General features: G+C 34.9%; 3 protein-coding genes across 3 annotated transcripts in view; all 3 read right to left on the minus strand.

Annotated features, from left to right (window-relative positions):
- Window positions 1–2783: 2783 nt before the first annotated feature.
- LOC127177374 (galectin-9-like) lies at window positions 2784–6690 on the minus strand. The gene is made up of 7 exons (XM_051129628.1): window positions 6609–6690; window positions 6233–6318; window positions 5927–6134; window positions 5644–5763; window positions 5456–5544; window positions 3419–3575; window positions 2784–3001 (listed from the first exon to the last, which is right to left on the minus strand). Exons 1-7 carry the CDS (start codon window positions 6624–6626, stop codon window positions 2855–2857), a joined length of 825 nt encoding a protein of 274 aa, XP_050985585.1. The 5' UTR covers window positions 6627–6690; the 3' UTR covers window positions 2784–2854.
- A 3546-nt stretch (window positions 6691–10236) lies between these two features.
- On the minus strand, window positions 10237–17900 carry LOC127177373 (galectin-9-like). Its single transcript, XM_051129627.1, has 11 exons — window positions 17732–17900; window positions 17048–17136; window positions 16435–16639; window positions 16152–16271; window positions 15114–15143; window positions 14595–14624; window positions 14476–14505; window positions 13033–13062; window positions 11816–11904; window positions 11550–11706; window positions 10237–11454 (listed from the first exon to the last, which is right to left on the minus strand). Exons 1-11 carry the CDS (start codon window positions 17765–17767, stop codon window positions 11308–11310), a joined length of 963 nt encoding a protein of 320 aa, XP_050985584.1. The 5' UTR covers window positions 17768–17900; the 3' UTR covers window positions 10237–11307.
- Window positions 17901–19919: 2019 nt separating this feature from the next.
- Window positions 19920–27577, minus strand: part of ksr1b (kinase suppressor of ras 1b) — a 46124-nt gene continuing 38466 nt past the window's right edge. Inside the window, 8 exon segments of the mRNA XM_051129327.1 lie at window positions 19920–20975; window positions 21836–21969; window positions 23037–23178; window positions 23407–23538; window positions 24133–24266; window positions 25186–25276; window positions 26278–26675; window positions 26955–27015. Of these exon segments, the coding sequence (XP_050985284.1) occupies window positions 20816–20975; window positions 21836–21969; window positions 23037–23178; window positions 23407–23538; window positions 24133–24266; window positions 25186–25276; window positions 26278–26675; window positions 26955–27015 (1252 nt within the window). The 3' untranslated portion in view covers window positions 19920–20815.

The following is a 27577-nucleotide window of genomic DNA, read 5'->3' on the forward strand; positions in this document are numbered from 1 at the left end:
TAGGAGTAGCCCAGTACCTGTATAGTATATATATGAATAAAGAAGTAGCTCCGTCTACAATGTTCTTCCGCTAGACGCATGAAAATAATCTTTATACGTGACAGCCACAACTTATCTGCGGTCTTTCATTACTGTATGTGGAGGAACAGATGTCAAAGTGCTTCAAGCGATTTTAACTGTTTTGCTAACGTCAACGCCACTGAAATATTTAAACAGACATTTACACAGGTTGCAACGGCCACCTATGGACGTCACTTTCCCGCCGGGACACGCCCCTCAGCCGGACTGAGTGGCAAAAAAGCCTTCAGCGTTAATGGATTTAATAGGGAAGATGCAAAACGCAAGTACGCAAACACGATAACCAGTTTAAACTAAAGGTTGCTGAACTTGATATAATGTTCCTAACAACTTCACAAATATCCAGTGGTCAGTGGATATTGATTCAGCCAGAAATCCTGTTTTCTAACACTTATGTGTCTGATTTTGACGTCGGGGAAAGCAAATTTGCCTGTGAACTCATTTTGTAAATACAAAAAACCCCGGCGATAACTTATATCAATGTTACAGTGTCCTCCACTAATATTGGCACCCTTGGTAAATATGAGCAAAGACGGCTATGAAAATAAATCTGCTTATGAAAGGTTAGCAAATTTACAAAATGCTAACCTTTCATTGAAGTAAAACAATTAAAAGTGGGGGGAAACTTACGTTATGAAATAAATGTTTTTCTCATATGCATGTTGGGCACAATTATTGGCACCCTTAGAAATTATAATGAGTAAAATATCTCTGAAGTATATTCCCATTCATATTTGCATTTATTTAGCACACTAGAATGACTAGGAGTATGATACTGTCCAGCAATAACTTCCTGTTTCACAGGATTATAAATATGAGGAGCACAAAGGCCAAATTTCCTTAATCATCCATCACAAGGAATAAAACCAAATAATATAGTTCTGATGTGCAGAACAAGATTGTTGAGCTTCACAAAATAGAAAATGGCTGTAAGAAAAGAGTTAAAGCATTGAAAATCCCAATTTCCATCATTAGGACAATAATTAAGAATTCCAGTCATCTAAAGATGTTACAAATCTTCCTGGAAAAGGATGTGTGTCTATATCGTCCTAATGCATGGTGAGGAGGAGAGTTTAAGTGTCCAAAGACTCTCCATGGATCACAGTAGGAGAATTGCAGAGATAAGTTAAGTCTTGGGGTCAAAAGACTAAAAAAAAATTCAAAGAGCCCCTACGTCACCAAATGTTGTTCAGGAGGGTTTCAAGAAAAATCCTCCTTGCTCATCCAAAAACAAACTCCAGCATATTCAGTTGTCAGACACAATTTGAATTTCAAACGGGACTGGCTTCTGTGGTCAGATGAAACTAAAACAAAGAGCTTTCTGGCAGCAAACACTCAAGATAGGTTTGGTACAAAAAGTACCCCATGCCCACGGTTAAATATACTGCTGGATCTTTAATGTTGTGGGCTTATTTTCCTGCCAGAGGTCCTGGACATCTTGTTCAGATACATGGCATCGTGAATTCTAGCAAATACCAACAGATAAAAAATGTAAACCTGTCTGCATCTGTTAGAAGTTCTATAATGAGCTGTGGTTGAATCTTCCATCAGGACAGTGATCCAAATCAAACATCAAAATCAACACAAAAATGTGTCACTGAGCATAAAATGAAGCTTTTGCCATTGCCCTCCCAGTTGCCTAACCTCAACCCTATAGAAAATGCGTGAGGTGAACTGAAGAGAAGAAGCACCAGCATGGAGCTGGGAAACTAAAGGATCTGAAGAGTTTCTGTATGAAGGAATAGTCTCTGATCTCTTGTCAGGTGTTCTCCAAACTCTTCAGGCATTAAAGGAGAAAACTCAGAGCTGTCATCCTGAATAAAGGACGTTGCAATAATTGGGTGCCAATAATTGTGGTCAACATGAACTAAAGAAAAACATTTATTTCATAATAAGATTTTCCCCCTGATTTCCACAGTTTTACTTAAATGATAGGTTAGAATATTGTGAATTTTCTGAATTAAATATTAAAAAGATAAACAATGCAGATTTATTCTCACAGCCACCTCTGCTCATATTTACCAGGGGTGCCAATATTAGTGGAGGGCACTGTATATATATCGTCATATCGTCCAGCTGAAAAACATATATAGTTTTTGTCAGTGTTTATTTAAAAGCATCCAGTTATGCAGAATTTAAGATGGTATTTAGTTGATGAGTTGTCAATACGATATACTATAATACAATGTATAGGATATGATTTTAGCCTACTGCACAATTCAACATACTAACATGAAATGATAACTGCAAATCCGTGTTTCACTGCCTGGAGACCATTTGTTTCTATGAATTGCAGCGATTAATTTCCTTATCTTTTCAGTAGCTTTCAGCAGTCTGTAAAAATGTGTGGTTTCAGCAACCAGCTCCACCCACGTCCCGCCTCTTTGCCCATTTTCGCAGCCACACCATTGCATTAGCATTAACTAGTTTTTTAACTTAATAAAAAGGTGATATAATACAAAGAATCGTGATACAAATGTACATACATTTAAAAAAAAATCAAAATATGGAAACATTTCAAGGATTTATGATGACCGTTAAAACACGTCATCACAGTCTTGTGAAAAGGGTCCGTTCTGAATTACGCATGGCATTGTGTCTATAAAATATATCACTTATAACGCCTTAAATTTCAAATAAAAAAGACCGCAAAATATTTAATGTGTGTGTATATCACCAACAGAAAATATTTGACCAGTTGCACTGATCAGACACATGAACAAAAGTGTATTTTTAAGCATATGATGTGAATTTATTTGTGGATCCTGGATGCTTTTTAGACGTGCACAAAAATCAGCTGCAGCTGTCCATAAACTTCAAAGACATCAATGTCCTCCAGTTTGGTAAAGCGGTGCTTGTAAGTGTGTGCTTGCTGGCCATTCACAAACACATCATAATAACCTCTATTGCAGGAGATTTTGACCTGAATCACACATACAAAACTGACAGTCAGATCAGGTGTTTGTGCTCATGTCACAAACAAACTTCTACTGTTAACTCTTAAAGGGGCAGTTCACATCAAAAATGAAAATCCTATCATCATTTACTCACCCTTGTGTCATTACAAACCCATAAGCCTTTCGTTCATTTTGGAACATAAATGAGATATTTTTAATATTCTTTTTTAATTTTGTCCATTTTACCATTCTGGCTTCTTTTCTTTTTTGTAGTTTTTTGGGGTTTTTTTTTGGAGCAACATGAGGGTGAGCAAATGGATTTTCTTTTAACAGTATCAAGATTTGTATCAAACATAAAACAAAGAAAAAAATATCTATTTCTATCATACACTATCCATTTTAACAGAAAAGTAGGTACCATAAGGATGTGAGTATATGCCTACCTGAAATAGTTGACCTTTTATAAAAGGCACGCCTCTACTTCTTTCTTCTGCCTCCCATTTCCCATTCTCAGAGGTATTGCGTACAACCACATTCTCATCAAAAAGGCATAGGTAGTGAAATGCAATCCCATACCTGTGGCGCAAATTAAACTCAATCCTAATGAAGAATGGAACAGAAGAGTGAATATGTTATCACCAACATAAACTGTATGCACACCAAGGCTGCTTTATTTGATAAAAATGCAATAAAACAGTAATATTGTGAAAATATTATTCAGATTAAACAACCTTTTTTTTTCATATATTTTAAAATGTAATTTATTCCTGTGATGAACTGAATTTTTAGCAGCCATTATTTAAGTCTTCATTGTCATGGTCCTTCAGAAATAATTCTAATATGTTGATTTGCTGCTCATTAAACATTTCTTATTATTTTGTTATCAATGTTGAAAACAATATACAAACCATGATATACTACCATTCAAAAGTTTGGGGTAAGAGAAATAATAGACATAAAATAATAAAATATATTATTAAAATATATTAAAATAAAACCAATATTACAGCTTTTACTGTATTTTTGATCAAATGCAGCCATGGTGAGCTTAAAGGAGAAGTCCACTTCCAAAACAAAGATTCACATATAATGTACTCAGCACCTTGTCATCCAAGATGTTCATGTCTTTCTTTCTTCAGTTGCAAAGAAATTATGTTTTTTGAGGAAAACATTTCAGCATTTTTTTCCATATAATGGACTGCTATGGTGCCTCGATTATGAACTTCCAAAACGCAGTTTAAATGCGGCTTCAAACAATCCCAAATGCGGTTGTAAATGATCCCAGCCGAGAAAGAAGGGTCTTATCTAGTGAAATGATCGGTTATTTTTACAAAAATAATACAATTTATATACTTTTAATGTCAAACGCTTGTCTTGTCTTACTCTGCCTGGACTGTTTTTTTTTTTTTTTTTTTCGGTTGATGACAGTTAGGCTATGATGATAAACTCCCATCTCATGTTCTCCTTCAACTTCAAAATCGTCCTATATTGCCGTTTTACCTTTTTTGTTAAAGGCGTTTGACCTTCTTTGCATGTTCACTTTGCAAAGACTGTGTCGGTACTTCTGCAGTGATGTAGGGTGATTTTGAAATGATTTTTGAAGTAGAGGGAGAAAATACGATTGGAGTTTTTCGACACACCCTAACTGTCTTGAGTCAGAATACACAGAGATCAGGGAGAGCAAGACAAGATGAGCGTCTGAGATGAAAAAAGTATTTAAATCGTATTTTATAATATGAAAATAACCGATTGTTATGCTAGATAAGACCCTTCTTCCTCACTGGGATCGTTTTAAGCCACATTTAAACTGCATTTTGGAAGTTCAAAATCGGGCCACCATAGTAGTCCATTACATGGAGAAAAATGCTGAAATGTTTTCCTCAAAAAACGTAATTTCTTTACGACTGAAGAAAGAAAGACATGAACATCTTGGATGACAAAGGGGTGAGTAAATTATCTGTTAATATTTTGTTCGGGAAGTAAACTTTCTTCTTTAAGAGACTCACCAAAACTCAAAATTTTGGACGCCAGTGGCAAACTTACTAAACATTATATGTAAATGTGACCCTGGACCACAAAACCAGTCTTAAGTCTCTGGGGTATATTTGTAGCAATAGCCAAAAATACATTGTATGGGTCAAAATTATTGATTTTTGTTTTATGCCAAAAATCATTAGGATGTTAAGTAAAGATCACGTTCCATGAAGATATTTTGTAAATATATCAAAACTTAATTTTTGATTAGTAATATGCAATGTTAAGAACTTTATTTGGACAGCTTTACAGGTGATTTTCTCAATATTTTGATTTTTTTGCACCTTCAGATTCCCGAAAAAATATTGTTCTATTAGAGCAAACCATACATCACTAGAATTTGGAAAAATTGACCCTTATGACTGGTTTTGTGGTCCAGGGTCACAAATGTGCTGATGTATGTTTATGTGAAAAGTGCATTCTCATTTGTAAGGTTTTTATCTAACCTTTTAGAGTCAGTATTAGGAACTCCAAAAATGAGAATGCTACTGCCAGGCTGTAGCCCACCATTAATCAGGGTTTTGTACGGGACCACCTGTAGAAAACACAGTGCTCCTCAATATGAATGACAGGTCAACCATGTTGGATTATTATGCTTAATAGTGGTATTGAATTATTTCTTTTTCTGACTAACCAGAGAATTCTGGTAGCCAATGAACTCCAGCTTGATGTTTTGGTCAAGTGAGATGGTGTTCACTTTAGTGATTGGAATACGGTGCTTATAGTCCATTAAGTGTTTCCCATTGGCACTTATCTATGGAGAGCATTGTATAATAAGTAAAATAGTAGAAATTGATCATTGTTCTCACTCTGCTAGAACAGAAACAGTACAGTGGTGAACTATCGATTCCGAAATGTGGCATAATAAGTACATCCAAATAAATGGCTAACTTTGAACTTCTACAAAGAGTGCGTACCTTGTATGCCTCCTTGGTGACAAGGATCTCAATGGCGAACAGTTTGCCTTTGATGATAGGAGAGTCAGGCGTGGACTGTTCGGAGCCCCAGCTGCCATTCTTGTAGGTGTTGTACACTATATTTGGACTGCCATTCTCATAGCGTGGACTTATGTGCAGAGCAATATCAGCCTCAGAATCAGAACCGCACTGAAGGTTCACATGTAATCTGCAGAACAGAAAAAAAATAGTGAAACTGTAGTGTCCTTTAAATAAGACACTAACATTAATTTGTCCTTTAAGAGCAATATGAAAAAGAATAATCACCTGTTAGCATCAGGCAATATCCATCCTATTATGATAACACTCTTCCCTTCCCGCAAGCCTCCATCGATTGACGTAACTGGGATTGTCTGTGTTGGAGATGTGCATACTGTAAACATATTTATGCATTTCTGTTTTGACTATAATGATAATTATCATATATATTTGGCAGATAAAATAATAAAAGAACATATTTTGAAAAGATACCCCAGATGTTGCTAAATACCTGAATCTCTAAAATAAGTCGCACCCCATACAGGTCTAAATAAGCCATAAATATTGCTGCATATGAGTATATACTCAAACTGCAAAGGGTATATGCATTTATACATAGGTAGTTGTCTATAACTGTACCAAAACATATAAAAATATCACTTACTGGTTTATAGATCGCCATCTGTTGCTGACAATCTGCCTGTCTCAATGCAAAACTTCAGCTGGGTGTTCAAGTCCAAGCCTGGAGCACCAAGGAAGAAGAAGCCTGATGTTGAGTAGCCTAAATATGCCTGTATTTTTTAAGCCCTCCCATATATTATAGACAATTCTGGGTTAGATATACCTGCCTGGAAATTACTGGAATCTTAATTAAAATATTGTCTGCCAGACAGGTAAAATGAAAACAATGGTAAAGGCAGATAACAATAGTCCAGAGACATTCGTGTAGACTACTGTTGATGTGCCTAACAGTGATAATACAGAACGTGATGCCTGATAATATGACCAAAAACCCATGAGGCATGAGAGACACAAACATTGGTGGATAGGTATTGCTGGAAGGTTTACAGTGGAATATTTGTACTTTTTGGGTAGATATACCTACCTAGAAATTACCTGGAAATGTTGTCTGCCAGACAACTAAAATGCAAAAAAAAAAAAAAAAAAATGCAAAAAAAAAACAAAAACAAAAAAAAACTGTCACTGGAAAGAAACCTCTTTAAAAGTATTTAGGTACTTATATGTACTAATTATGTACTCATTTAGGTACTAATATGTACCTTTAGGTTTAAAAAAGGTACAAAGCAATACCTTTTGAAAGGGCACCTAATAATGGAACAGTGCCACAACCATTAAATCCAAAAAGAATGATAATTCTAGGAAGTCATAAAAATAATATTCAGTACAGAAGTTAATTCTCAAAAGAACTGGCTCGAATGTTGTAAAAACTATCATTTCAGTTCACCATTTTTATTTTTTTAAACATATATTTTAATTGCATGTAAGATAATCATTATACATGATGGGCAAGCAATTTTTTTTTCTTTTAACACAAAAATATCAGAGCAACAGATATCAAAGTGCTTTGAAATATTAAAACATACTTGTTCACAGGTGTTTTACCTGCATTTTGAATTTCACAATAATTAAAGGTTACATTGATCCTCTGATGAAAATGCTGTTAAGTAAGGTTTTCTACCACCACCTCGATTTTTAATGTAGATATATATTCAGCAAAGTATTGGATATATGCAGCTAGATAGTTACAGATCAGGTCAAATGTTTACATACACATTGCAGAATCTCCAAAATGTAAATTATTTGACCAAAATAAGAAGGATCATACAAAATGCAAGTTATTTTTTATTTTGTACTGACCTGAATAAGATATTTCACATAAAAGATGTTTACATAGTCCACAAGAGAAAATAATAGTTTATTTATAAAAATGACCCTGTTCAAAAGTTTCATACACTTGATTCTTAATACTGTTTTGTTACCTGAATGATCCACAGCTGTATTATTATTTTTTTTTGTTTAATAATAGCTGTTCATGAGTCTCTTGTTTGTCCTGAACAGTTAAACTGCCTGCTGTTCTTCAGAAAAATCCTTCAGGTCCTACAAATTCTTTGTTTTTTCAGCATTTTTGTGTATTTGATCCCTTTTCAACAATGACTGTATGATTTTGAGATCCATTTTTTCACACTGATGCAACAATACAGTTAGTCAAGGGATCAATACGTACTTTGGTTTTTAACCACAGTTTTTGATTCTGTTCTGATATCTTGTGTTTTTTTTTGTTTTTTTTTTTTTGCAGAAAATTAACAAAATACTGCCGTAAACCTCTGTACACTGGAAAAAGTGTGGTTTAATATATGTCTGCTTAATTTTTCTTTTGAGAGTATTATTTTTTTCGTTTTTTACGCAAAATAGAATGGGTTTCATTCACACTGGACGCCAGAGGGCGCCCTCGTGCAGAAAATCCACATATGCGTCAAACAAGCATAACTGATGACATTCCGTTCCAGCTTCTTTAATATGTATAAAGGCATCGCTATTGCTGTACCTGAATAAAAACAAGATATAACGTTAAAGTCTTTGAATGATGAAATGTAAGGACAATAAACACTAGTCTGCAATAATATATTGTTTATCTGTGTTCTTCACGCCATCTTGTGTTCTTTAAGCCATTGCTAATTGACACATTGAATATGAGTATAGAATTTATTGTCTGCCTCATTCTGTGATAAGAATCCACATCAGATCACAAAAGGAAGTTATTTCAAACACTCAACTGATGTTGTGAATTAAAAACTTTGTTTTTGTTAATGTTTTGTTTTTTTAACTCTTTTGTTCGACAACAGGTTTAGAAAGGCTTATCATTGCATGTCATTAATGGAAGATGCTCTGCATGTGTTGCTTTTTCAAATATAAGCGGGGAAGCGTTTCCTCATTTCAGCACGTGAAATCGTGGGCACACATACAGCAAATTCCAAAAGAAATAAAACAAGGAAGTTATTTAAATGTAAAAAACACAATTCACAATCGCGTATCGAACCGTGGATGTCGTACCGAACGGTTCGATATTATATTGAGAACTGTGACATCCCTACGAGTTACATAATAATATTACTTTTTTCAAGTAACTAGTAAAGTAACGCATTACTTATGAATTTCTAAGAAAATATCTGAGTTACTTTTTTCCCCATTTATTGATTGACAAGTCTCCTGTCGGGAAATTGGGAGTAAACATGATGTTACTGTATTCTAGACTAAATGTGAACAAGCATTAATTCATCTCACTCACAAAAAACAGTTTCAGTATTTCTTACAACAAACCCAGAATATGACACAATCCGACAATAATTAAATATGTTACAAAAAAAATATCCTTTATGTATTTAATCCCATTAGTTACTTTTTCAGGGAGTAATGCAAAATTGTAATGCGTAAAAAAGTAACTTTCCCCAACACTGCTGAGGGACTCATATGCAACTATTGCAGAAGGTTCAAACACTCACTGATGCTCCAGAAGAAAAACGATACATTGAGAGCCCGGGGGGTGAAAACTTTTAACAGAATGAAGATACGTACATTCTTCTTTTTTTGCCTGAATATCTTTTTTCATTTAGTACTGTCCTTCAGAAGCTACGGAAGATACTTACATGTTACAAAATAAATAAACAAGACAAAATAAATTTCAATTATATAGTGATTCTAGGGAATAAGTTTTATTGTATGATACAAACATTGCGTATATGTTTGTATCATTGCGCATATGTTTGTATCATCAGCACATTGTACAATCATTTGTACAATGTACATCACGTTCTTGAAAAATGTAATATCGCCCCCACAGTGGCTGATTTCTTTCAAATTTCTCTCAGACCTTTGGGGCCACGAGTCAAACAGGCCCACCGAGTTTCATTCCGATCGGCCTCTGTTAACCTTGTCTAACAGGTGCTCAAACTTTGACGGCCAATGGCAGACATGTTTTTTGAGATACGCAAATGTCCTTATAGACATTTGTGGCACTTTGGACCAAGACCTTGCACACTGACTTTTATGTTAGAAGGACACATGGTTGCGCAGTTATAGCCATTTTTATGTTTTTTTTCCTCTAATAGTGCCACCAAGTGACCAAGTGACCTCAGATTGACCTCTTACATAAGTGTGATATCTCATTCTGTTCAGGATTTATAGACATTTTACTAAAACTGCATTTAATTTTTTTTATTTTAAAATATAGTCTATAAGAATATAAAAAATATAGAACGTAAGTGACAACAAAACAACAACAAAAATTGTCTTTATTGTTTTTAAACATGCACATAGAGGTTGATACATAATGAAATTCACAGTATTGAAATACCACAGCGATCCTCTGATGGACCTCTACTGTCACCTTAGCTTAAATGTAATGTCAGCAGAGACAGTAAGGATATTTATATAAAATAGGTAGAAATGTTATACAATGACTGTATGATATTTGATACATTTGATTGAAATATAACTTTACATTTCAGACCTTTTTTGCATTTTGACAATCAAGTTGTCTGCACATTAGGCATCTATAATCTACAGTATAGCAAGCAAGCATATAAAAGGGGCTGAGTGAATACATCTAAAATACAATTTAAGTAACAAATCACGATTAACCAATAGATGTATGCTAAAAACAAAAAAATGTATTGCATTTTTGGAGATAAGCAACTGCTTATCGATGCTGGTTTTTGGGAAATGCCAAAAATGCTGTAAAAATGTAATCATCAACAGTACCATCCCTTTCACTATTTTGAATAAAAACACACTAACTTTTCTTTACTTGACATAATTCATGATCATTTGGACAGGAACATTCTTTAGAATATTTTGATATTTTATAACATGTTTATTTTTTGTTTTAGTAGTTTATTAATTTAAACATGCAGCAAGAGTAATAAGAGTTTCAGGTCGGTTATATAGAAATAGGTGTTTATCGCAGAGGGTTTTAGTGGTGTTCTCATTCAGAGTCACATGCTTGGGTTCTAAGTGCCTCTTTGTAAACTGCTGTATTTTCTCCACCTCCTTCTCTGATAACATGTCATCAGCTAATCTGCTGTGTGGCCACCTAGACAGTCCATCTGCATCTATAGGCAACTATATACTGCAATACACATAATATGCACATAATAAAGAATTGTACAGAAAGTCAAAAATAGTAAAACTCATTTATGTTCATTTAAAATAGCAAAATCACAATCCTGTTCATGTTCAACCATTTTTTTCTGTATTTCAAAGCAGCTACTTTTAACAATTACCAATCCTTTCACTTATCTTTCTTTTTTAAAAAGTGGCTTAGAATTTAAACTTCCGAATCCCTGTTAAGCCTGCACTAAAGTCAGCTGCAGATCTCCAGTAATCTCCAAAATATCAATGTCGTTCAGCTGTGTGTAGCGATGTTTGTAGGTGTGTGCTTGTTGGCCATTGACAAACACATTGTAATGATGGGGATTGCAGGAGATGGTGACCTGCAACACACACAAGTAATATTATTTTTCAACTCTCAACAGCTCTTAACAGCAACAATAAAGCAATACGTGTTCATCGATTTACATCTGCCCACCTGAAAAGGTTGTCCTCTTTGAAACGGCAAGCCTCCGAACCGTTCCTCTGGACCCCACCTCTCCATCTGATTGGTGTTGCGCACAACCACATTCTCATCGAAACGAGGATTGTAATGAAATGCAATCCCACTTCTGTAGCGCAGGTTAAATGTTAATCTGAAGGAGGAAGTAGAAGACCAGAAGACTTACAGTACATCTTACAATTGTTTTAAAATATATAACATTAGTTATAATTAAAATAACTGTGTCTCATTTGATGTCTAACCTGTTAGCACTGGGGTTGACAACTCCACTGATGACAATGTTTTTGCCAGGGTGAAGTCCACCATTGATCACGGTTTTGTACGGGATAGTCTAAATATGAGTCAAAATAAACAGATATTTATAAACAAGTTTAAATTAGTAAAATTAAAGTAATTTAGGACTTATTTAAATGTATGAATAAAATGAAAAAACAAAAATGCTCCTTCAAACACTCGGCTCATTAAGATGCAGTAAGAGGTGGGGGTGAAAACTTTTGGAATTTGAAGATCAGGGTAAATTTAACTTATTTTGTCTTCTGGGAAACATGTACGTATCTTCTGTGGCTTCTGAAGGGCAGTACTAAATTAAAAAAAAAAAGGTATTTAGGCAAAATGCATCTGTTCAAAAGTTTTCACCCCCCCACCTCCTAATGCATCATTTTTCCTTCTGGAGCATCAGTGAGTGTTTGAACCCTCTGTAATAGTTGCATATGAGTCCCTCAGTTGTCCTCAGTGTGAAAAGATGGATCTCAGAATCATACAGTCCTTGTTGGAAAGGATTCAAATACACAGAAATGCTGAAAAATCAAAGAATTTGTGGGACCTGAATGATATTTTCTGAAGAACAGCGGGCAGTTTAAGTGTTCAGGACAAACAAGAGACTCATGAACATCTATCACTAAACAAAAAACACAGCTGTGGATAATTTAGGTAACAACACATTATTGAGAATCAATGAAGTAAATTTTTGAACAGGATCATTTTTTATAAATTCAACTATTATTTTCTCTTGTGGAATATATGCTGCATCTTTCATGTGAAATATCTCATTCAGGTCAGTACAAAATAAAAAATAACATGCATTTTGTATGAACCCCAGTTATTTTAGTAAAATAATTCATTTTGAAGATTCTGCAAGGTGTATGTAAACTTTTGACTTTAAATGTAAGTAAGCTTTTAAGCTTTTAAAATCTTATTAGAAGTGCAAAATGAGTTAAAGGAGAAAAACAGCAGAAAGGTGAATGCCCTAGAGTGGCCATCAAAGGTCATGAACATGGATTCATGCAAAAGTTTTATGGAGCATGCCATAATTTCCACAAAAACAAAAGGTTCAAAACGTTCACTGTGTCACGCTGAAAGCACAGATTTTCATACATATCTGCATCTTATCATGCATGACTTTTAGCTGTGTATAGTAATGTGATTTCCTGTCATTTCCTGTGGTGAGAGTTGCTCTTACATAGTTGGGTGCCGATGGGTATGCCGGGAACTGTGGGTAGATAAACACTGTGTCAGTATCACTTCCTCATACTAGACAAACACAACGTGATCTCATAACTGTTACTGAAAGATATGGGAGACTGGAACTGTCACGCTTAATCAAATAACACAACACCTTGAGCACTTTCAACACAGAACATTAGAAGGATAATGAAAATATTCATTATTAACAACATCACAAATGCTGACACAGTCAACTAAAACAGGAAGTTGTGTTTGCTTAAATGTGGCAGAGGTGAAGTAGAACACTTTTTCTCAAAGGAGAAGTTCCAAAACAAAAATGTACAGATAATGTACTCACCCCCTCGTCCTCCAAAATGTTCTTGTCTTTATTTCTTCAGTCGAAATTATGTTTCTGGAGCAAATAAAATTCAGGAATTATCTCCATATGTTGGACTTCAATGGTGCCCCTATGTTTGAATTTCCAAAATCCAGTTTAAATGCAGCTTCAAATGGCTCCAAACAGTCCCAGCCAAGAAAGAAGGGTCTTTTCTAGCAAAAGGATCATTTTCAAAACAAACTGACAATTTATATACTTCTTAACCTCAAACGCTGGTCTTGTCTAAGTCTGCATGAACTGTTTTTTTCCGGTTCAATACGGTCAAGACAGTTAGGGTATGTTGAAAAACTTGTTTTCTTCCTCAACCTTAAAAACTGACCCAGTGTTTACAAAGTAAACATGCAAAAGAGATCAAATTCCCTTTACAAACATGGTAAAACAGCGATGTAGACTGATTTTGACGCTGAAGAAGAAAACAAGACGAGAGTTTTTCAACATACCCTGACTGCATTGACCAGGATTACACAGACTACGCATGTGCATCGCAGAGACAAGACAAGCAAAGCATTTGAGGTTAAAAAGTATATAAATTGTCAATTTGTTTCGAAAATGGCCGTTTCGCTAGATAAGACCCTTCTTCCTCGGCTGTGATTGTTTAGAGCCATTTGAAGCTGCATTTAAACTGCATTTTGGAAGTTCGAACTTGAGGGAAACTATTGAAGCCCACTATATGAGAAAATTCCTGAAATGTTTTCCTCAAGAAACATAATTTCTTTTATATCCTCATCTTGGATGACAAGGGGGTGGGTAAATTATCTGTCAATTTTTGTTCTGGAAGTGGACTTCTCCTTTAATCCTTCATTCTACACCTTAATGAGGAAAAACGAGTACATTGCCTTTCTAGTCGTTTCGTCATTAGCAGTTTTCTTCTAACCTTTCGTTTACATTATGTTATGGGTCTTTTAATGGTTGTAGAATCCAATAAAGCGTTGTGTGGGTTTTGTAGAGCATTAGTTAAATCATAAAAACACAATTATAACCTTCAAAGGCAAGAACCTTTGCTCTTGGTTCATCACCATAAAGGTGTCACAAGACATCATTCATGATGTATTAACCACTTACCCCACATGCTGGAGGTACACCATACTGAGGCTGTAGATGAAAGGAACAGCCGTTGTTTATGACAGGAAAAGTACAATAATGTCCTTGTATGATGTCATTCAGGGATATTTTTCTCTTACCTGAAATCCTACTTGAGGTGCCATATAACTCTGGAAAGATAATATACAAAATGCATTCAAAGACATCGCAAAGCTATTCTTGTTAGTAGTGCTGGGCAGTTCGAATAAAAATCCATATCATCATTTTTCTTAAGATTCTGTCGGTTTTACGGTTTATCACATTTTTTCCCCCTGACTGTCAATATGAATCAGCATAAAACAGTTGTAGAACAACTGCATTTTAGTCAAACATGTTACATGCAGTTTTTGATGTAAATTAGATTGTATAATTTCAAAACTGAAAGCAAAAACAGATTGACGACGCTATCTACATTGCTTAGCCACTTGTATCGGTATGCCGTTTTTTTTTTTTTTTTAATTCACACCATGTGTGGAATTCAAACTGGATTACAGTTTAAACCCTGTATAACACCCAGCACTACTTTCTATTATAAATACATGTACCTTGAGTTTTATCTCAAAATGAGAAACAGTAATGAGCTGATATTCATCTCTGTCTTACAGGGTGATAGTACTCACCGGAAAGGCTGGTTGTGCAGGTACATAGGGCTGCAAAGAAAAAAAAATTCATAATGTTTATATGTGACCCTGGACCACAAAACCAGTCATAAGGGTCAATTTTTTTAAACTGAGATTTATACATCATCTGAAAGCCACTGATGTATGGTTTGTTAGGACAGGATAACATTGGCTGAGATACAGCTATTTGAAAATCTGGAATTTGAGGGTGCAAAAAAATAAAAATATTGAGAAAATCACTTTTAAAGTTGTCCAAATGAAGTTCTTAGCAATGCATATTACCAATCAAAAATTAAGTTTTGATATATTTATGGTAGGAAACGTACAAAATATTTTCATGAAACATGAGCTTAATGTCCTAATGATTTTTGACATTAAAAAAAGATAATTTTGACCCATACAATGTGTTATTGTTGGATATTGATACAAAAATACCCGTGCTACTTATGACTTGTGTGGTGCAGGGTCACAAATGTCATATTTTTTTATTCAAAAATGATCATTGAAATATACATTGGGCCTAAAATTTTTCAGCCACACGCACATGTATACTCATGAATGAATTAGTGTTTTTAAAATAATCAGCTGAGTGAATGAATCAAAGATAGTAACTTGTTTCAATACTAAATTAAGGACTTTTACTTGTAAGAAACTGGAACTAACTTACATATATACGTCAAAATATTAATAGTTTTACAGTATTTTATTACCAAATAAATGTTTATATTTTCAACAATCATTCTTATATGTAGATTTGGTGTTTAAAGAACACTTATTATTATTATTATCAGTGTTAAACACTGTGCTGCTTAATACTTTGTGTTTTGGTGATTTGAAAGTTCAAAGTTCAAAAGAACTGCATTTAATTGAAATACAACTCTTTTAAAACATTGTCTTAACAGTCACTATTTCCATGGTTAATGTGATGCACTGCACTTGTGATTACTTCACACATCCTGGCACAAATAAAAATTTCAAAACGAGCTCTAAAAGTGAAGTTGCTTCTAAGAAAAGTTATATGTGTATATTTGTTCTCACCGCAGGATTCTGGAAAGCAACGGAGTTCAACTCCACCATTCCTCCCACTGAGATGGCGTTCACCTGAGAGTATGGAATGCGGTGTCTATAGTCCATGAAGTGCCTGCCATTAGTAGATATCTAGAGAGAACCATCATAAAAGTCATAAATGAAAAGAGGTTAAATGCCTTTATAATAATTAGCCATCTATCACTCCGCTGATTAGAAAGAAAGATGCCAAATGGGTTAATGCTACTCTGAAGATTTTTAGAAACTGTAAATCTGAGTGTGAATGACCTTGTACCTTGTATAGGCCCTGCTCGACAAGGATCTGGAGGGTGAATGTTTGGCCCTGGGGGAAGGGAGATTCATATTTGCGTTCCTCTGAGCCCCAAGACCCGTTCTGGAGGCTGTTGTGCACCACACACACAGGGTTGTCATAGCGTGGATTGAAGTGCAGAGCAATATTAGCCCCGGAATGAGTACCACACTGAAGGTTCACATGAAACCTGCAGGACAAAAAAGGAATGAGAGAGGTATGACAGAATGGGTAACGAGGAAACTGTAATCAGATAATCTCATCTTTAATCTGACATGTTTTAAAATAGTTGCAAGGCAGAAATGACACCTTGGTAAATAATGATTTAAAAACTAGCTTTTACTACTAAAAAAGCAGAATATTGTGCTTGCACAACACCCCTCTTAATTCACACATCTTGTGACATTTCTCAGGCTGTCACTGATCATTAACCTAAATGAGTAAGTGAGCAGAGTCCATGATATACTACTACTCTACTAAAAAAAAAGACACCACAGAATTATGTACGTAATATGCATAATACAACATTGTACAGTTATTTAATCCATTTTATTAACCTAAATGAGAATAAAACTCATTTATAAAACTTATTCCTCACCTGTTAGCCCCAGGTAAAACCCGTCCACTTATGATAATGCTCTTTCCATCTTGCAGGCCTCCCTGAATCTGGCCAGTGAATGGGACTTTCTGTGTTGATGTACAGTAATACGACACGTAAGTACTCGCTACTACGCAGTCAGCATCTTCCCTAAAGAACTAATGCCCAATAATATCCAATAATACTTAGAAATGATTAAACTAGTTTGTTTGATACACGAAATTGGGGCGCGGGTGTCATATGGACAAATAGCAGGGGTACTTTTTCTGTCCTCCAATCTTTGATATCAATTCAAGGACACATTTTGCAATTTCCTTTCACACGTTTGCTAGGCAAAATCCCAGTGCGAATATCACACATTTACATTGTAATAATATCTACCTTTTTACTGAACGGTGAAAATGCTCAGTTAGGCTAAAACAAAAATAAGAAAGCAAGAAACAAAGGTAGAGAAAACGAAAGAAAAAAAATAAGCCCCACCCTATAACTATTGTAGTATTAATTACATAATTGCATAACGGAGTTTTAACTGTGCATGCAAGACCACAAAATAACTTTAAATAGTGTATTAATGTCGAAAGAGGAAGCAAAAAAACGTAATCTGCTAATAAAGGAGATATATTGATTATTATGACGCCATATGCAAATTTTTGCAAAATGAAGCCACAAGTGTTAAACACTTACCGGGTTGTAAAACGGCTGTTGTTGATAAAAAGCCATTAGTTTTTACTTTTCGGCAGCTTTAAGTATGTCGTCCAGAGAGATGAACAAAAGGAAAGCGAGCAGTTCGACAAACAGCAAAGGTTTAAGAACCACCTACTACAGATGTCCGGTTTCCGAGGAACTCGCATCAGGTTTCGGTTTCTCCATAAAATAGGAACTTGGCCAAAGTCCACTGTCTGTACATGTGCTACATATTGAATATGAATTTAAGCGTTCATTCACAAACCCAAACTGTTCCGTTAAGAGGAATGTTGTAGCCTAAGAGTAACACATTAGCTTAACATAAAATAGATGTACAGATGGCCATTTTGGGGAAGAGCATTAAAACAGATAACCTAAGGTCACTAAATATTTGCACGCTCATTTTTAAAACCTAAGCATGTGCTTGCTATTCAAAGTAATATTTGACAGCCTTTAGTGTTACTCCTACTATTTAGTACTTTCATAAAGTCTTAGTAAGTCTTAAGTAATATTCCTTTAGCTGGTGAAAAAAACAGCGTATGCTGGTAGGTATGTTTTGATGCTGGTTTAAGCTGGTCATGTTGCTGGTCAAGGACCAGCATGAACTAGCAAAGGACCAGCTAAACCAGCATCAAAACCTACCTAACCAGCATATGCTGTTTTTTTCACCAGGGTTCATTGAGGGACAAACTGTAATTGTTACATTATATCACGCTCTTTGTCTGATATTACTGTGAATTTTCCTGTTTTTGTTCTCTCTCCCTTCTATCTACTGTACTCGCCCTCCCTATACATCTGGTTTTTAAGTATAGTAATACCAGGATGAGGAAGATGTTATTGTACAGGCAGATCTATATATGATATTTCATTATATGCACATGTCTTTGTTTGTATGGTGCACATATGTAGCACCACCCCCTGACATAGGATCTATATAATCTAATGTGGGAGACAATAAACTTGGAAGAAGTTTGTAAACATACAGTTGGGTTCATGTTCATAATTCTTTCCATGGGCCCATGCAAGGACTGAGAATAGTTGGACGGCATCGAAAGATAAAGAGCTAAGATATTTATTAACAGTAATACTATTCAGTCATTATTCTTGTTTATTTAGCTTCTCGTTTATACTAAATACTGTATATATAAAAATATGGCACGACGAACTATGCCTAACAATATTCTAGAATAATTTTGAATATATTTGAATATGCATTTGAATAGCCCAAAATAAATTTGAGAGCTACAGCCTAGGAAAATCATTTTACTCTTCCTGCTATTTTACACTAAATGTAAATTTAGTTGCATACTTTCAGGAAATGTTTCATCACAGCAGCTTACCAGCTATTTTGTACCATTTTTTGCACAAGCAGAGCCAAGATGACACTGAGTCAGAGGAAATATTTAAAGCTGTACAGTAAAGAAGTGGTAATTTCTTACAGACAAAAACAATTTTAGAAATTAACTAAAGACATGTAGATGAATACAAATACTGTATTCTCAGTTTCTGATACATAAACCTCTTGCAAGTGTGTTAAACTAAAAACCTTTGTGACCCTGGAACACAAAACCAATAATAGCCAACAATACATTGTATGGGTCAAACTTTTTCTTTCATGACAAAAATCATTAGGATATTAAGTAAAGATCATGTTCCATTAAGATATTTTGTAAATTTCCTATTGTAAATATATCAAAACTTAAGTTTTGAATAGTAATATGAATTGCTAATAACTTAATTTGGACACTTTTATAAGCGATTTTCTCAATACTTAGATTCCAGATTTTCAAATAATTGTATCCTGGCCAAATATTGTCCTATCCTAACAAATCCATATGTCAGTGGAAAGCTAATTATTGAGCTTTCATGATGATTTATAAATCTCAATTTCAAAAAATTGACCCTATGACTGGTTTTGTGGTCCAGGGTCACATTTTAGAAGAAAATACAGTGACACAACATGAAGAACTAAGATATGTTTGTTTTTGAACAGGGTAAATTTGCAGAAAATGTCTGTGAATGGTTTAACCAGGGAAGTACTAAATAAAAAACATAATGCAATTTTTAATATAGATAAGGTACGTTGTTCCCCCAGTGATCGACTGCCTACGTACTTATATAACGTATAACATATTATATAACGTATTACACACACATTCTCATTCTCTCATTAAATGGAAGAAAAAAATAAATGTTTCATTTGTTTATTATTTCTGCCAGGATAAAATTACATTGTGTTTACAGACAAGTGGCTATAAGCTTTACAAAAATATGAATTCATAATTACATAACATTAAAATGACAATCTCATTCTAGAAATGTACAATTTGTGTACACAAGACACTATATAAAGAGCTGTACAACAGAAGTAAAGTACCTTTTCAAAACTTTTCGATGGAAACATATAAAATTTTGTACAAATAATATAAGAAATCTTAGCTGTACAATAAATAAAACGATAATTCTCTATTCAAATTCTTTTAAGCTGTCCTGGGAACAGTCACTGCAGTATTTAACATCCTCTCATTTTTCAGAACACCACAAATAAACCACCCAAAACTCTACATGCACACTCTCACACACTCTAACACACACACAAACTAAAACGAGAGGTATTAGATATTTAAAAGTTCCTGAACATCATCCTGCCGAGTCATCTTTCATTCTTGATAACTTTACAAACACCAGCTCGTGAAGATACTTATTTTGAGGCTCTTTATTCATCCTGGAAGGGCTTAGTAGGTCAAATTAGCATCTGGTAAATACATGATTATTCATTTAAATCTTAATTTTGAGTAAAATGTGAAAAACGAGCCATGGACATCACATTCCATTCATCTGATGACAGATGAGGAATTTGAAACACACACACAAAAAAAAAAAAAAAAAAATGCTGAAATCCTCTTAGCATATTTTCCATTTACAAAGTTTAGCTGAAATGGCTTTGCTCAGTGTTACAACAGGCGAAAGTTTAAAAGCCTAACATTTGCCAAAGATGGGACTACTATAATAAAAAGCAACACAAATTTGTAAGACATAAGCATAGAAATCTATAAGTCGTGCAGGAAAAAAAATGGAATCGATTTAGACATCTGAATCAATTACTCGGTTACTTTCCCTGAATGCAGCAGGCATGCTAATATTTACGTTAGCTGTGGACAAACCGTCATATTTGTAGATATAGGGACAGCGAGAGCGGAGACCCGAACTGCAGTGTTCACGCAGACAGTGGTGATGCCATGCACTGAACATTCAGCCAATCAGAGAACAGAAGGAAGAAAAGCAGAGGAGAAAATGAGACGTGATTTATGAAGATTTGGAACAGGTTGGTGGAAAGTTGAGACATCAAGATGGAGACAGGAACAGCAGATGACAGAGATGGGATCACAAGTTGGGCCCATTCCCAGTATGGAGAGAAACACACAAAAAAAGACAACATACACAAATAATTGTAAAAAAAATTCTAAAAGTTTTTCAGGGATTTCAACTGCTTGTACTGATAAATAATAATAATATAGAATTATTGTCAATATTATTTTAATTATAAATTCTGATCACGCCTTTTTTTTTTTCACCACAGTCTAACTGTTATTTTTAAATATAAGAATTGATTTACTGACCACAGGCCAGATATTTGGGTGTATAAACATTTTAAAAGTGTAACAGGTTAAATCAATAAGCACCTTCCCCTTTGAACCACTCGCTTTTGAATTTCAATGGTAAATAATATACGATAAACCACAAAAGTCTTCACACTTATTTGCAAACCAGAACAATCGTTCATAACAGGCAAAAGCTTTGGTAGCAGAAAAGCACTCACATACACTCTTTTTTCATTACGATCACTTATTGTTATTTTCCACACCATGTGATATCAGGTTTGACCTAATATATAACAGCTGATTTCATGCACAGCATCCTTCTGACACTTGCTACGCTACAAATCCAATTGTGTAAAGGCTCAGAATAGAGAGAGAGATAAAAAAAAAACCAATGCACAGGTCGGCTCCAAACGATCTGTTAGTTTTCATGCTTCCTAAACTACTCCCCCTAAAAAAAAGGGGGGATCTGCAGCATGCTAGCGTTCCAGTCTAGGATACATACTCCTCAGACTTCCAGAAGTGCCCGGGGTGTGAGAGTCTGCGGTTGAGCTTCGGAAGCTTTTCTAGTAAGTCTGACAGCTGAGTGAATGTGGGTCTGTCCTCTACTTTAAAGGACCAGCAGGCTGACAGAATCTCCTGTAGTGCGAGAACAATGACCATGTTACATTATACACTACAATATAAACATTTTATTTCTATACACCTACCAATATACAGTTGAGGTCGAAAGTTTACATACACCTTGCAGAATCTGCAAGATGTTAATTATTTTACCAAAATAAGAGGGATCATACAAAATGCATGATATTTTTCCTTTAGTACTGACCTGAATAAGATATTTCACATAAAAGATGTTTACATATAATAGTTGAATTTATAAAAATAACTATGTACAAAAGTTTACATACACTTGATTCTTAATACTGTGTTGTTTCCTGAATGATCCACAGATTTTGTTTAGTGATAGTTGTTCATGAGTCCCTTGTTCGTCCTGAACATTTAAACTGGCCACTGTTCTTCAGAAAAATCCTTCAGGTCCCACAAATTCTGTTTTTTCAGAGTTTTTGTGTATTTGAACCCAACAATGACTGCATGATTTTGAGATCCATCTTTTCACACTGAGGACAACTGAGGGACTCATATGCAACTATTACAGAAGTTTCAAACACTCACTGATGCTTCAGAAGAAAACATGATGCATTAAAAGCTAGGGGGTGAAAACTTTTAGAATTTGAAGATCAGGGTAAATTTAACTTATTTTGTCTTCTGGGAAACGTACGTATCTTATGAGGCTTCTGAAAATCATTAAAAATATATATATATATACATATATACACATACATATACACACACACACACACACACACACACACACACACACACACACACACACACACACACACACATATATATATATATATATGATATTTTGGCAAAATACAACTATGTTCAAAAGTGTGAAAACATGGATCTTAAAATTATACAAATACACAAAAATGCTGAAAAACCAAAGACTCTGTGGGACCTGAAGAATTTTAACTGTTTAACTGTTCAGGACAAACAAGGGACTCATGAACAACTATCACTATACAAAAAAAAAACACAGCTGTGGATCATTCAGATAAGAACCAAGCGTATGTACACTTTTGATCATTTTTTTTTCAACTGTATATATTATTTAAATATACCAGGGCTGGACTCACCGTAACCTCCTTGCCCAAGCTTGTACCCTTCTGGGCCAGTAACGTTCTGATGCCGTCTCCACTTCCCAGCTGATAGATCAAAACGTCAGTTGGTTGATTAACGATGGGCCATTCTTTGGCCTGGAGTTCATACCAGATAGTGCTGAGACACATACAAAGTCAACTGATCAGCTTCAATGTTGGCTTGCAAAATACTGTATTTGATTTAGATAAAGGCTCTAAAATGAAGGACCAATCAGAAAAACTCTGCTTTGTCTTTGGGAGATATTTTTTTTTATGCAGAAATGAAACATTAACACCAAAACCAAATGTTTGCATTAGAGGCACTGCATATGTGATGCCGATGTGGGAAAAGAGATGTGGTTTTTACCCAAAAGCGTAAACATCAGCAGCTTTTGAAAAGGGCAAACAGTCTTCTTGGTTTCCTGGTCCTATCTCTTGCACGATCTCTGGAGCCAGGTAATAGATCCACCCTCGTGGCAGCTTCAGTTCATTTTCCCGCCTAAAAGCAAACACATTCACGTTAATTAAGTTCTTAAAGAGATAGTTCACCCAGAAATGAAAATTTTGTCATTAATTACTCACCTTCATGTCGTTACAAACATGTAAGACCTTTGTTCATTTTAGTAACACAAATTAAAATATTTTTGATGAAATCCAATAGCTTTCAGACCCTGCATAGACGGCAATGACATGTTCATTGCCCAGAAAGGTAGAAAGGACATTGTTAAAATAATTAATGTGACATCAGTGGTTCAACCTTAATTTAATGAAGCTACGAGAATACTTTTTGTGCAAAAATAACAACTTCATTTAACAATTTCTTCTTATCTCTATCAGTCTTTGATGCACATTCACATGAACTACTTTAAGGATGCCCTTACTAACTTTCTGGGCCTTGAACGTGTCAGTCGCGTTGCTGTCTATGCACGGATTTCATCAAAAATATCTTAATTTGTGTTTCAAAGATGAACAAAGGTCTTATGGGTTTGGAACGACATGAGGGTGAACTATCCCTTTAACAAAGCATGCTGTATAATGCTGTATAAGACATTTTTATTTGATCATAACAATGGAGTAATGACATGCACTGTACCTGTCCTCTTGGACCACTCCAGACATCCCAAACAGACCAAAATCTGTGATGACCACTTTGTTTGAATCGTAAAAAACATTCTTGGACTTTAAATCTTTGTGCACAATTCCCTTTGCATGGAGGTAGCCCATTCCCTGTAAAAGGTAAAAACACAAAACCGTTAAAAGATTAGTTTACTTCCTGATAATTTATTCACCTCCATGTCATCCAAGATGTTCATGTCTTTCTTTCTTCAGTCAAAAAGAAAGGTTTTTGAGGAAAATATTTCAGGATTTTTCTCCAACAGGTTAAAGGTCCAAATTGCAGTTTCAATGCAGCTTCAAAAGGCTCTACACAATCCCAGCTGATGGATAAGGGTCGTATCTAGTGATATGATCTGTCATTTACTAAAAATATACAAATGTATATACTTTCTAACCACAAATGGTTATCTTACACTAGCTTGACTTCACGAGTTACAGTCATGTTGGAAAAGGTCATGCGTGACGTAGATAGAAGTACCAACCCAGTGTTTGCAAAGCAAATGTGCAAAGAAAGTCAAATGCCTTTTACAAAAAAGGTAAAACAACAATGTTGGACTACCTTCTTGAACTGGAATACACAGACGAAGAACTAACCGTGTGTGACCTTTCTAACTTGAATAAGTAATGCGTGCAGAAACATACATACATCGCAGAGCTATTGCATACTAGATAAGACCCTTATTCCTCATCTGGGATTGTGTAGAGCCCTTTTGAAGCTGCATTGAAACTGCAATTTGGACCTTCAACCCACTGAAGTCCACTATATGGAAAAAAATCCAAAAAAAAAAAGTTTTCCTCAAAAACCTTAATTTCTTTTCGACTGAAAAAAGAAAGACATGAAGATCTTGGATGACATGGGGGTGAGTAAATTATTAGGAAATTTTCATTCTGGAAGTGAGCTAATCCTTTGTTATTACAGTTATTACATTTTAATAAAAGACTACGAAGACATTTCTTTGGATAACAACATGCACTGATGAATCATTCAAAAAGGAAGCCAAGAACATGTAATACATGTGATGCTTCATACCTTTACAATTTCCTGAGCAATTTGTCGTATCTTGTTGATGTCAAGTTTAGAATCCCTGACAACCGAGTAGAGCGTCCTTCCTTTACAAAAGCTGTGGCAGGACAACATAAATATATTACAATCAAAACACAAATGCTCTTATATAATATCTCATATTACACATTCAAAATATACACACTACTACTCACAGTTAATACTGTAACATTATAAATGTCTTTATCATCACTTTTGATCAATTTAAAGCATCCTTGCTAAATAAAAGTATTAATTTCTATAATTTCTTTCCCGCAAAAAAGTGTATGGTGTATAATGTTACAAAAGCTTTTTTATTGCAGATAATTGCTGATCTTTGGATCTTTCTATGCATCAAAGAATCCTGAAAAAAATGTACTCAACTGTGTTAAATATTGATAATATAAATAAAAAAATTGTGAACAGCAAATCAGCATATTAGAATGATTTCTGAAAGATCATGTGACACTGAAGATTGGCGTAATGATGCTGAAAATTTTGCTTTGATCACAGAAATAAATTGCGATCAAATTTTTAAATATTTTCAAATAGAAAGCAGTTATTTTAAATAGTAAAACATTTCAAAATTGTACTGTTTTTGCTGTACTTTGGATCAAATAAACACAGGCCTGGTGAGCAGAAGAGACTTCTTTAAAAAACATTAAAATCTTATGTTCAAAAACTTTTGACTGGTAGTGTATTACTGTATTTGATGATTAAAAAAAAACAGTAATACTGTAAAATATTACAATTTAAAATATGCAATGCAATTACTTTCTGTGATGGGAAAGCGGAATTTAAAGCAGCCATTCCTTCAGTGTCACATGATCTTCAGAAATCATACTAATATGCTGATTTGGTGCAAGAAACATTTCTTATTGTTATCAGCTGTGCTGCTTAATTCTTAAGTGGAAACCGTGATGCATTTTATTCAGGATGATTAACAGAAAGAACATTGTTTATAGAAATAGAAATCTTTTGTAACATAAATAAATTTGATCAATTTAACACACACTTGCTGAATAAAAATATTAATGTATTTCTTTGAAAAAAAAAACAACAACATTGAAAGAGCTGAACCTGGTGATGATGGCCAGATGGGGCGGGTTCATGCAGGCCCCCATAAACAGCACAACGTTCTCGTGTCGCGTTTGCCGGTAGTTCATCACTTCCTTCTTGAACAGCTTCAAGTGCTCCTGGTTGTTACCGTCAATCTCTAACAAGCGAACGGCCACCTCTCCGTGCCAGCGGCCCCTGCACACCTTCCCCCATCGGCCTTTACCGATCAGCTCTCCAAGCTCCAGCTGCTCAAAAGGCACATCCCACTCCTGCAGGTAAACGCTGGTCTGGCTGGCCTTCCGGCTTATGTGGTCCTTCCAGTAACCCCTGCAATTGGGCAGGTCATCCACTTCATCGCCTTCACTTTCATCATCCGATCCTTCCTGATCTTGCCCATCTTCCTCTTGTTGCTCCTCATCCTGGATGAGAAGAATATAATAACCAACATTAGTCACGTTACAGGGCCAAAGGTTTTAAAAATGTTCTCACATTTACATAATCCTAAATCGGTTTTGATTTTACACAATTCAAAATGTACAAGACAAAGCATTAGTATGTCTTTTAGTGGTCAGGGTCACTACACATACACCACTGACTGAAAAAAACATGTGACACCATGACGAACAGGAGATTTTGCCCACAAATGCTTTCAATTCCTGATAGCTCTGTGGTTGAAACATGTTTCTTGCAGCACTCACCACAGCTTCCCTTTGGCTTGTTGACAACTGGTTGACGTTACCATCCGACTGATCTGTTTCTCTGCATGGAAAAGATGACCTATTAAACTCAGTGGTCTTTTACTAATCACATTTAAATACAGTATCAGAACTATGTATGATGTACAGTATAATCTAAATCGTTTACAAAAAGATAGTTTACCCAAAAATCTAAATTCTATCATTAACTCATCATTATGGTTTTCTGAAAGCCTTGTGACAAATAAAGCACATGTCGCAAATCAGCATATAATTAGTTCCGTTTTGGCCTTTTCTCACAAAAGGTATCAAATGGCTTCAATCTACTTTTACAGCGCTTTTTGTCATTTTTGATGCTTGAGGACTTTTTTTGTGTTTCATGGAAGAAAATTAAACATGTTGGGATCAACAAAAAGCTGAATAAATAATAGCAAGTATTTGGGTGAACTATCCCTTTAGAGCATCTTTGAAGCATGCAATGGGTTTAAACTTGTAGGGAAAATTCTCTAGAAGTCAGTGCCGTCACATTTGTTCCATGTGAGCTTAGCACAAATGAGTCATTCATGATGAGGCAATAACCTCAAGTTGTTCTGCTACAGCTGCAAATGCAGAGTAATTACAATGTA

Source organism: Labeo rohita, chromosome 15, assembly GCF_022985175.1.
Source record: "Labeo rohita strain BAU-BD-2019 chromosome 15, IGBB_LRoh.1.0, whole genome shotgun sequence".
In the NCBI taxonomy this organism is placed as follows: Eukaryota; Metazoa; Chordata; class Actinopteri; order Cypriniformes; family Cyprinidae; genus Labeo; species Labeo rohita.